This window comes from Dermochelys coriacea, chromosome 1 (assembly GCF_009764565.3).
Source record: "Dermochelys coriacea isolate rDerCor1 chromosome 1, rDerCor1.pri.v4, whole genome shotgun sequence".
In the NCBI taxonomy this organism is placed as follows: Eukaryota; Metazoa; Chordata; order Testudines; family Dermochelyidae; genus Dermochelys; species Dermochelys coriacea.
Window position 1 is genome coordinate 51,073,829 of NC_050068.2, and position 12,687 is coordinate 51,086,515.

The window sequence follows — 12,687 nt, forward strand, 5'->3', positions numbered from 1 at the left end:
GAATTGACAAAATTTTCATTAAAAAAAATCAAAATTGTCTGTGAAAAAAAGTTCCAAAAATAATTTCATTCAAAATATGTAATGGAAATGAGCAGTTCAAAAATCAAGTTTCCTTTATTGATTAATGTTTTAGTCCAACTATTTTTTAAAAATACTGTAAAACAATTAAAGAATGTTTGCTTCAACCTACAAAGTGAATTAGCTTCAACTTAACTATCCTGTTTGATTGGCTTCGATGACAGGCTACAGTAATATAAATGCTAAGCAATCATTTTCTGTGACTAGACAGAGGTAACCTTTTGTTCACAGAAACATTCATAGGAAGTGTCAGCTATGTAAATATGCATGCAAATAGTCTGAGTGAAGGTGTAGGCTGTTAGGTGTCCATGTGGCTCTTGACTCTCTGATGTCCTTCCTCCTGTTTATAAAATGTTTAAACATCAACTCAGGAAGCAGAACCAGTGCCTTATAACTTAGTGACCACACTCACCTACACTGCACAGATAGCTAGGGAGGTTGTGGAATCCTCATCACTCGAGGTAATTCATTACAGGTTAAACACCTGTCAGGGATGGTCTAGGTATACTTGGTCCTGCCTCAGCACAGAGGGATGGATTATATGTTTTCTTGAGGTCCCTTCTAAACCCATATTTCTATGAAAGTGTGTTAGATAAAAAGGTGAAGTGCATTACAGAAATAATTATGACGCATACAATACAGAGACATAATACTGAATAGTCAAAGGCACAATCAAAGCAAATAGCTTGCAAATATAGTGTAGGATTATGAAATATGTATGATTGCATAAAGCATTCAAACATTCAAATAATGAACATATTTAAAAAATAATCAAAATGCTAGTGGATAATTCCTGAAGAGGAAAAAAGGCTTTATTTAATAGATTATTATTCAATATTATATCAACTGTGATTTTATATAGCTAACAGTCTGTTCCTAACATTTTAACTTAGAGAGCTCAAGAGAAACATAACCTCTTTTTTAAAGAATTAACTACAATCCAAGATATTTTTCAATACCACAAGGACCAGAGCAAGTCAATAATGAGCTGTAGTACTCATCATATACTGCCACAAAACTCTGAGTGGGCCAGTCTTGCATCAGGTAGGAAAGTGTACTGAGGAGAGCTGGTCATTTTCTTAAAATAAAAGTTCCCTATATACAGTAAAAGTCTAGCTCATCACGCCCTAGTTTGTTTCTGCCTCATATACAGAATCTCTCTCGGTCAAGCCTGGCAGTTGACAACATATTAAAACATCACATTGAACTGGAAAACTGTATATGTATGCCTCTGTTGAAAGTACAGTTATATCTCTGAGTCTCGAGAACTCGCGGTAATTTTCCCATTGCCAAAGTGTCAGTTTCTGATGGGGGCAGAGTGAGTCAGCCAGCAGGCTCCCTGCTCCTGCATCCAGCCAAAAAGCTGCTCAACACATCAGCCTGTGTTCTATAAATCAGACCAGATGGGGATGTGATTGATTTTTCCCTTTCTCCCTTTCACAGGCAGGGCATAATCAAGGTTACAGGAACTTACCAGGTATAAACATGATACTTCTAACTTTTTTTTTTCCCTTTGTGAAATGGTAATCAGATTTTCCTGGCACAATGTTTTCTCCTGGCAAGAGGATGCAATAAAGCTACTGGCACAAAGAACTTAGGCTAAAGAGTAACATTGGCCAGCAAGGTGAAATAGGTATCAAAAAGTCCAGTCTTATTTCTTCCCTAGAAGAGTATCATTTTCATCACTGTTTCCATTAACATTAATATCTTGTCAAGTGATCTGAATTTGTTTTTGCATCCAGCCATTCTATATTTGTTGAACTCTGCTTGGTAGCAGATATTAATTTGGACCTTTTTGCAGTAGCCTCTTTATAGGAGGTGTCTCAATAGGAGATGAACAAGACTTTTGCACTTATACTGTGTGATGCTTATAGCTTCAAAGCACTGAACCAACGTTAGCAACAGATGAAAATTAAACATATTACATCACCAAACCACAACTTTTTACTGATGTTTTACAGTACTAAGACAGACGACCTGGCATTGGGAGTTTGTACAAACTCAGGTAGACTCTAGATCTAGCACCATAGGTTCTCTGTCAACATAAAGTGGTATTATAACAAGCTGTCCTCTGGCCATTACTCTATTCTTTTTATTTATATTATTGTTTAAGAACCCCATGTTCATCAGGCAATTTTCATCAGCAATCCTGGCAATTTTGGGCTCGAAGGAAGAGTACCTAAACTAGTGAACTATTCATGCTCCTTCCACAAAGATGACTATGGCTATATTCTAAGGTATCAGATACACTTGAAATTGGAAAGGCTAATGAGGGTTGGAGAACTGAGGAAATTTCATATTTGCTTGATAATCTGACTGAAGTTGAATGTACTTCATTGATAGTCCTTTTTTTCTTTGTTTGATCATTTGCCACACAAAAAGAGTCCTGATCTAGGAGATTTTACTGAATATATTCGATGTTAATGTTTTGGCATCACAAGACGACACCCTGTGTGTAAAGGTCCTTGGGAAAGCCAAGACAATGCGTAAAAGGTATTTGACCTTTTTGCCAGTTGTTATATAATCCTATTGCCAGCAAACAACTTCAGAAACAAGGTCAATATAGCTCCTTGACTGAAGTACCTGGGCCTTCCACATAGCAGCTATTACAGCTGCATATGTGGCTATATATCACAGAGGTAATATAGCACAAATCAGTATTTACGAAGTGCCAGTTTTCTTTAAATACAGAAAGTAGGTAGATCAGAATGTTCTGCTAAATTTTTAAATAAAATCAAATAATGAACAGAAATACCATTTATTCACTGAAGTTTGGAAAACCATGAATATCTACTCCTCAATGTTAAGATGAACCCACCCATAGTCTTTGGCTCAACTATACTCTTATTCATGGAAGGGTGAGCTACCATTTAGATCAAATATGACATGGTTGCCAGGAAGTCTGGTGGCGGGGTCTTTATTTACTGTGTATTTTAACAGGATGAAATCCGAGTACCATACCTAGAAGTTAATGTCAAGGAATAGAGAATCAAAGCACTTACCATGCAATATAGACTATATATTTCCCTCTAAGAGGAATGAATAACTAAAGGCGCTCCCCCAGTTGATCACTAATGGGTATGCAATGCCTTTTTATATGAGATTAAATCAAGTAAGGGAAACACTGAGCTAAGGATGGGCATTTTTTCCTGATAAAATAGGAATAAAAGTAAGGAGAACATTAAAGTTCAAAAAAGCTTTGACTATTAATTTCCCACCCTCCACCTTCAGTTTCTTCAAGTCACGTTCCTCTTCACTTCCTTTTTTTAGGCCAGACTAACAAGTATAGTTCTTATGATCTGGCTGTAATCAGGAAGTACCAGAAATGTAGTGAAAAAACTTACTGGAGTGATATTTCCAGCAGCATTCCAGAGAAGCTGAGGCAGACCTGCCAATTCTCACCCATTTGGAGCGAAACTCAATCATTGCTAATAATCTTAATGCAACTCAGACTTTTGATAAATAATTTTTGCACTGTTTCAAAACGAACTTCTTGGAAAGCTTACTTATTTAATCTGTAACAGCTTGAGAGCCCTAGGGAGATTAATCTCTGGAAAGTGTGGGTGGGTGTGTCAGCCATCAACTGTAGGCTACTTGGGCAAATTCAGCATTGTAAAAACCTAAGAAAAATGCTGAACTAATTAAGTGGCTGCAAAACTTCACACCCTGCAATGAAACAAAAATTTTGGGGTCAGATTTTATTATGTTTACTAATTCCTAACACAAAAACTGTGACTGTTCATTGAAGCTCTCTATATTGGACAAGCAAACACAGTGCCCCACAAGCACGTGAGGATTTGCAGCTTATTTTTATTTTGTCCCTAGACAATAAAGGTTTAAGTGTAAACGTTCCAAAAACACACACTACATCCTTGCAGACAGGATGCTATTATGTCAGCCAAACTGAATGAGAGAGAGTCAGGCCAAGTCGACACTTTGATAGGAGACCTCCACAAAACATCTACATGAAGGAGTTTGGGAATGTAGCTGCCCCTTTTCCCTCCAAGTTAGCACTGTACAAAGGTCACAGAGTGGTGCTAAAAGACACTGTGCAGCTGTAGATAAGACAAAATGGCGGTCCTGGTCATTAAAGATCACTTGGCTCTCTTCACATGAGTAAGGGCAATTTAGCACTACTGTCCCGGCTACATTCCAGCTTGGGCAACTGTATTGCTGCCTACTAAATAGCCCTTGCATCTTCAACTCCTGTCCTAAATTTGTCTGTTGCTGTTCAACAGTTACCATACTGCACCTCAGAGGAGGCTACAGTACATGTCAATGTAGGACAGACCAATCCTTGTGTAAAGTGTTCACATTAACTCTATAATGAAAGGTTCTATACAGATGTAAGGCATGTACATGTGAGTGCATGCATGTTGTTCAGAATGTTAACTTTCCTTGCTTACCAGTATGTATTAACTATTTTTTCCACACACATCTCCCAGCTTATAATATAGGTACAGATAAAGGATTTTCCCCACACTCCAAAAGCTCAAAAGTCTGGATCCAGATAAGCAACAAAAACAACCAAAAAAACCTCCAAATCTTCCAATTCAGTTAGTCAGACAAATACAATTGCATTTTCTATTATATGTTGAACACAAAGATCAGAAAGTAGTAATTCTTAAACATATCTACAATGAATATCTGTGCATTTCTCCTTATTCTAAGTAAAGGACTCCCCTGTTAGACTCAGATATTATGTAATAAATTATTTAAAGAGGAAAAAAAGGTGCTGAAGATACATTCATCCAGCTGCTGAGGAAAAAATCTGGACAAGAGGGGGAAAACAAGCCCTTTCACCGGTTCCTGAACTACATCACAAATGAATGAGATAATTAGCAACTGTGTGTGTGTGTGTGTGTGTGCGTGCGTGCGCGCGCATGTTCGTTCTCCTTATGCGCAAGAAATAACGGTTCCTTGGCTGCTACTCATGGTCCAGCACTTAGAAACATCCTTTAATAAAGGGTAGGCAAGTTCAGACCAGAAACATGTTTTCCTCCATTTCTATTTGCTCTAGTGAAGTTGCACAATCATATTCCAAGAGACTTTACATAAACACAGATTTCAATTAGTTTTCTATGGGGAGTTTGTCTTAATTTATCATTATTAACTGGATTCCATATACAACATAGCTTCCTTTTTCATGCTAATCCTGGGGTGTTACCAAAATCCAGATTCCAAAAATTTAAGATGGGAGTGGTTGGGAGGAAAGCACTTACTGGGGTTGGGAGGAAGAGACAATTTTAAGCAATTCTGTGATGTCAAACTAGAATAAATATACATGGGAGATAAGCCAAGAAGGATAAGTAGAAGATCTATGACCATTCAAATTTGATTTAAAATAAAGGACCATATAAAATAGGAGTTTAACCATTCACACCAACCCCATTTCCTATAAAAATTACTATGAACTTGTTTTTGATAGGGATTTGTTCTGAGTTAGCTGATAATTGGCCCTTATTAACCCCATTGTAAGCTTTCAGTTATTTTTGTTTTCTGTATTAGAAATCAAAATTAAAGAACAGACATCCTGATTTTGTGTCTGAGCTGACACCATTTTGGCCTTATTTTACAGGATAAATAAGATCTGGAAAGCTACCCCACACTTTAATATTGTATCTTTTTTAAAATGTGCTATTTTCTTACCACTTTCATCTAGCAAGAAATCATCCTGGTAACGGAACTTTTCTGGTCCACATGCAATAAAAATGTCGTCATCACCAAAGAAATCCTGAAGGCAGATCACCTGCAAAGGAAAAGGAAAGGAATACATTCAACATGGGATCTTTCATAATAATAATTATAACAATAAATTCCTCCAAGTCTATAGCTGCATGAACACTCTTCAAGTCTAATGAAATCAACCAAGATTCTTCTCCAGAGAAATTTCAAAGTAGTGCTTTGACCATCTGTTATGAGTAAAACATTTTTATGGACACTGCTGGAAGAGAGATCTAAAAAAGATAGCATGATCTAAATGTCACATTTACTACAAGATGCATCACTATGGTATGAGGTTAGAGCCTTTTGTTTCCATACGAGGTTGCATTCAGTAGCTACCACATAATTAATTTGCTTTTACAGTTCACATTTATATTCTTTGACGGCGGGTATATCAGCTAATAGTTTTTCAGGCCAAATTTACTGTGGCTATTTCAACAAAAGCTGTGTGACAAAGAAGATATGCCTTGTCATTTTCCCCAGGCTAACTGAAAAGGGGGAAAACCCCATTTTAAGCAGTTACATATTCTCTGCCACTATCCCCTTCATCTCCTCCAAACAGCAACCCATAGAAATGTGAACCACCTTCTAGCAGGCATACCTCCGAGGTCAGTACCAGACAGGAATTTGACTTCATGTTGAGCAAAAGATTAAAAAAAGAGCTGATATAGAAAGTTAGAAACGGGGTAGGGTAGATTAGTGTTCATAGCTGAGATGTCCTTACCCAAAGCCGTATTTCATTATATTCACTCTTAACTTCACTTTAAATAAAAGGTTTAATTTTTCCATTCTCTACAATTATTTCACTAGCCATCCAGCAAAAGATTGGCAATGTTCCCAAATTCTGTCTTTTCGCTATTTTGATCCTGTTTTCACAACTTCTAAAAACAAATTAGAAATCTAACTACCTTTTAAAAAACAAAGGGCACCATCCTAGCCACTATGGGTGTAGAAGCCCTCTACACCAACATTCCACACAAAGATGGACTACAAGCCGTCAGGAGAGGTATCCCCGATACTGTCACGGCTAACCTGGTGGCTGAACTTTGTGACTTTGTCCTGACCCATAACTATTTCACATTTGGTGACAATGTATACCTTCAAATCAGCGGCACTGCGATGGGTACCCGCATGGCCCCACAGTATGCCAACATTTTTATGGCTGACTTAGAACAACGCTTCCTCAGCTCTCGTCCCCTAATGCCCCTACTCTACTTGCGCTACATTGATGACATCTTCATCATCTGGACCCATGGAAAAGAAGCTCTTGAGGAATTCCACCATGATTTCAACAATTTCCATCCCACCATCAACCTCAGCCTGGACCAGTCCACACAAGAGATCCACTTCCTGGACACTACGGTGCTAATAAGCGATGGTCACATAAACACCACCCTATATCGGAAACCTACTGACCGCTATTCCTACCTACATGCCTCTAGCTTTCATCCAGATCATACCACTCGATCCATTGTCTACAGCCAAGCGCTACGATATAACCGCATTTGCTCCAACCCCTCAGACAGAGACAAACACCTACAAGATCTCTATCATGCATTCCTACAACTACAATACCCACCTGCTGAAGTGAAGAAACAGATTGACAGAGCCAGAAGAGTACCCAGAAGTCACCTATTACAGGACAGGCCCAACAAAGAAAACAACAGAACGCCACTAGCCATCACCTTCAGCCCCCAACTAAAACCTCTCCAACGCATCATCAAGGATCTACAACCTATCCTGAAGGACGAGCCATCGCTCTCTCAGATCTTGGGAGATAGACCAGTCCTTGCTTACAGACAGCCCCCCAATCTGAAGCAAATACTCACCAGCAACCACACACCACACAACAGAACCACTAACCCAGGAACCTATCCTTGCAACAAAGCCCGTTGCCAACTCTGTCCACATATCTATTCAGGGGATACCATCATAGGGCCTAATCACATCAGCCACACTATCAGAGGCTCCTTCACCTGCGCATCTACCAATGTGATATATGCCATCATGTGCCAGCAATGCCCCTCTGCCATGTACATTGGCCAAACTGGACAGTCTCTACGTAAAAGAATGAATGGACACAAATCAGACGTCAAGAATTAGAACATTCAAAAACCAGTTGGAGAACACTTCAATCTCTCTGGTCACTCGATCACAGACCTAAGAGTGGCTATCCTTCAACAAAAAAGCTTCAAAAACAGACTCCAAACGAGAGACTGCTGAATTGGAATTAATTTGCAAACTGGATACTATTAACTTAGGCTTGAATAGAGACTGGGAATGGATGAGTCATTACACAAAGTAAAACTATTTCCCCATGGTATTTCTCCCCCCCACCCCACCCCCCACTGTTCCTCTGATATTCTTGTTAACTGCTGGAATTAGCCTACCTGCTTGTCACCATGGAAGGTTTTCCTCCTTTCCCCCCCCGCTGTTGGTGATGGCTTATTTTAAGTGATCACTCTCCTTACAGTGTGTATGATAAACCCATTGTTTCATGTTCTCTGTGTGTGTGTATATAAATCTCTCCTCTGTTTTTTCCACCAAATGCATCCGATGAAGTGAGCTGTAGCTCACGAAAGCTTATGCTCTAATAAATTTGTTAGTCTCTAAGGTGCCACGGGTACTCCTTTTCTTTTTGCGAATACAGACTAACACGGCTGCTACTCTGAAAAGTGTGAATTATATAGATTAGATTAGAGAAGAGCTTTTAAAAAGTTATATTACTTTAATATCCTTTTAGGAATTTCAACATCATTACCCCCTGGTGATTTAATTTTTTTTTTGATGTGGTAAACAATATTCTTTCTGGCTGCCCCACATCTGGCAAAGAACGTGGGACCACATTTAAAAAAAATTTCTTTATATAACACCTTAAAACTACATTTTTTGTACCAACATCTGGACAGAAGAGTTCTATGAAAAGTGTTCATTTATCCAGTCGTGCTGCACCGCCAGCAAAGGGAGCAGACTTACTTTTTACGAGTTCCACAATAATACGGGAGAGCAGGTGAATTCAGAATGACAAGATGGGAAGAGGACCAATGGCAGAAATAGGAGCTGTAATTGTTATCAAGAGAAGAGAGCTGCCCCACTGAACCACATCCCCCTACCATGCAAAGCAGGAAACCCCTGCCTTCAGTGTCTACTTCATTAAAAGATCCCTATGTGACCAAATTAACTGCTGAGGGTGGGTAGGTTTCTGAAGGGATGATTGTTCTTGTTTTTTAGCAGAGGAACATTAATGACTGGAAATCCAATGGTTATACATCTCTCATGCAGAACCATGGTACCACACTTCATGGGGAAGTTCAAAAGGCTTGAGGATTTTTGAAAGGTAACAGTATTTACATGGAGAACCTTACAAACAGATGGATAGCTATACACCTTTTCACCATGGCTTGAAAAGCCAGATTTGTGACATAGAATGCTTCAGGCTAGATCAGAAGCTGACAAAAAAGGATTAACTGAGATGCAGTAGTTTGTATCTCTCCACTGACTTGCCACTTAAGCAGCGTATAGAGTTCACATTTTTCATCCTTACCTTCAAGTCCTTAAACTGCATTTCTATCTAAGTTTTCACACCACATCCATCACCTTGTCACTGGAGCACTAGCCTACATGTACCACCTAATCTCTTACTGTGTTCCCCCCCTCAACATATACTCCACCAATGATGCAAGTCTCAAATACACCTCTTTTGTCATTTCTTCCTACTTCCCAACTCTGATTTTTCTTCACACTGCCCCCACTCATGGCACACCCTTCCTAAAAAATTTGCAAACCTCAACCCTCTCTTCAGTCAAGTTCCTTTTAAAGCACCCATCCTTGCCGCAATATTCACAAGCGTACTGAGTTTTAGAACTTCATTTAAGAAGTACCAGTAGTCTACTTCCACCTTGTTTCCTGAGTGTGTATCTTCTAGGTTTTACATTTTGTGGGGGAATGGCAGACTACTTGTGTCACACTCCCACCTGCCCCACTCAGGCGGTCCCCTGTGGGAGGCAGATCAACACTGTATATTGCTAATGTTGTTGCAGCCATCGCAGGGCAATTTGGGAAGGGTCAAAGATGTGAGTGGGGAATGGAAGATTCTTTTGCAGGCTGTGAGAGGCCAAAGCAGGAAGGAGAAAGAGAACGGGTTAATTCAACACTGCAGTTAGCAAGCTCAGTCCGACGATAAGACGCTGGCCCCAGTCCAAAGTCACAGCACTAGCGGAAAAGTCTGAAGCTGCGTTCATCTCACCCAGCCCCAGCCAGCCATGAAAGAAGAAAAAGTACACTGAACCAGGGCTGCAGAAATGGAAAACACAGGTGAGACGAAGGGGGGAGCAGAGCTGCACATCCCTGGAGCCCTTGTGTTTTGGGAAAGCAGAGAAGACCATAGAAATCCAGTTTGGACTAGCACAAAGAGTACCAGGAACAGAGGTCGCGGAATGGAACACTCCCAAAGGAGCACAGGACTTAAAACCCTCCTGAGAGCTGGAGCAATTCGGACATTGGCAGCGGACCCTGGACAACCTGTGCACAGGACAAGAACTCCCATCCACCTCTCCCCCCTCCTTCTTACATTACACCCATGCCTGGCCAGTGTGAGTACAAAAGTGGGTTAGGGCTTGGGGCACTAATGCTTTCTTCCTTCCTCTGAGTGACGTGGGGAACCCCCTCACCCTCCAGTGCTCTCTGCTGTTATTATTTTAATCAATAAAGCTTTAAAACTCAGTTAGGTGGCGTACGGCATCATCACCTCCCTAAAGATCCTGTGGCCTCAGCCTGATCATCTGATGCTCCAGGCAGATTGGAAACATAAATCTGTCACACTTGTGTGTTTTGTACAGCCCTAAGCACAGTAGCAGACTTTAGCAAATAAGTAATAGTAATCAGAAAGCTGTTCACTTGGCGTTTCCACAAAGCTGCACTGCTTTTACTACAGGTATGATTTAAAAATCACAGTTAGTGCATAAGGCTAAATGGAAATTCTAAAAAAATATTTAAACATGGTTTAAAATTGATTTAACTGATGTCTATTAGGAGCAGAATTAAGCTAAACACAAAATAACCCAGTCAACTTAAGTAATGCATTGGCTAGGCTTCATAGCCAAATATCCAGCCCAAATTACAGCTTTAAAGTGCTGTCTATACAGTTTTTCGAGCACTAGCATGAGCTTCCCTAAGCCAAGACCATCCACCCAAAATGGAAAGCTTGCTCCAAAATTCTGTAGACAAACCCTAAGAAATCTGGTGACATTCACTTCGCTGAATGATTGCCAGCATCATGTAAAGCATTAGGATGGTAAAATTGTTACTGATACCCATTGTCTGCTCTTGAATAATCATAACACATTCAGAGATAGAAGAGACCTCTTGTGTCATCTTGATCATCCCCCCAGTCAGTGCAAGATTGCTCCCTAAAGTATATTTTTCAGTAGTTTAGTTATAAATGAGTCAAGAGATAGGACTTCCCTTGAGAGACTATGCCAGAGAAAGATAAACAAAGTGATCAGCTGTTACACATCCAGAGTGGTTTCTTGGCTTTGTTTGAATCACAGAGTAATCAGCTTGCACCTGGCTCCTTTTACAGGTCATTACTGTGAAACAAGATGCCCAGGCAAACTGACAATGCTTCGGAAAAGTATTACATCAAACACTAAAATGCAAATTTTAAAGCAGTCTCTGCCTGCTGCCTTCAACATGGACCAAAGGAGAATACAGAAAGGCAGCTCCTCTTTAAAGAAAGAGAATCAGACTTGAACTGAAATTCACAGAGCAGTGTGTTTGAATAATTCTCTCAGATCTGAGGGAAGTATACTTCCCTCCCTATTGTCTTTGGCTCAAAGTCTATTATTCATGCCCATTTCATTAATCTGCCATTATGTACATCTCATCCCTGGAGATTAGGCTGTTTATGAAAAATAAAATTTGTCATTAACATATATAGACTTCCTTTCCTTTGTTCTGGTCCAAGTTACCTTACAAGGTGAAGATTTAGACAAAAGGCATTAGAAGGTATCTGCTGTTTACACATTTCAAAAGCAGAACCGCATAGAATTCATTCTTTTCTGTTGGAATGAAATCTCCATGGTGACAATTGCATTATCAAGCTGTGAAAGCCTTTCAGCAAAGCAGCATTTGTATGGAGATTCTCTTTACAAGAGTGCCCTCTGTAAATGAACAGAAGATGTTACTGTTGGCACCGTTTGGTTCAAAAACGGCCAAAGCTACATAGCCATTGTGTCTTTACCAGATGCTTGTGGTGTCAAATATTAGCCTAATGCCTCAGAAACAAGTAAACAATCTCACATTATTATATCAGCATAAGTCACCATCATTATAATCAAGAGTCACAGACCTGTGAATTTCCATATTGAACAGCCAAAATGCCCTGGTATCCTGCTGCCAATCAGATGTAATCAAGCCTCCACCCACTCAATCGTTCATTTAATTGTGCACTGCTGTACCAGAGGAGTAAATTTCTTTCTGATCCCACTGTTGAACTGTTTGTGCCCTGAAGCAGGAAAACTGAGAGCTCATTCATGCAATTATTAATTTTAATAGCTGTTTACTTCAATAATGGACATGTCCCTCAACCTCCATTTTGTGTTGCTGATAACTCACGTTATTTTGTTTTGTTCAGTGAGGAAGAGTCCTTCCTGAGGAGAGGAATTTTTCTCCAGTCTATACCTCGTGCCAGGCTATAATCCCATACTTGGTCTTTGAGTTATTGCATTATAGAACATTGCCATATTTTTTAAAAAAAGAGGGAACTTCAGATGAGACCATACTTTCTGTAAATGTCACTATCGTTTTCTGAGAAAAGTTTGATTTATGATGAATCATGCTTTAAAAGTTTCACATCAGCCATCTAAAGTTTACACCTTTAAAATC

General features: G+C 39.6%; 1 protein-coding gene across 8 annotated transcripts in view; it reads right to left on the minus strand.

Moving 5' to 3' along the window:
- Nucleotides 1-12,687, minus strand: part of DCLK1 (doublecortin like kinase 1) — a 339,739-nt gene that overhangs the window by 154,952 nt on the left and 172,100 nt on the right. For all 8 annotated transcript variants that reach the window (XM_038420294.2, XM_038420284.2, XM_043504404.1 and 5 more), the window contains exon 4: nt 5,728-5,827. In XM_038420294.2, coding sequence (XP_038276222.1) covers nt 5,728-5,827 — 100 coding nt within the window. The remainder of the gene's footprint in view (nt 1-5,727; nt 5,828-12,687) is intronic.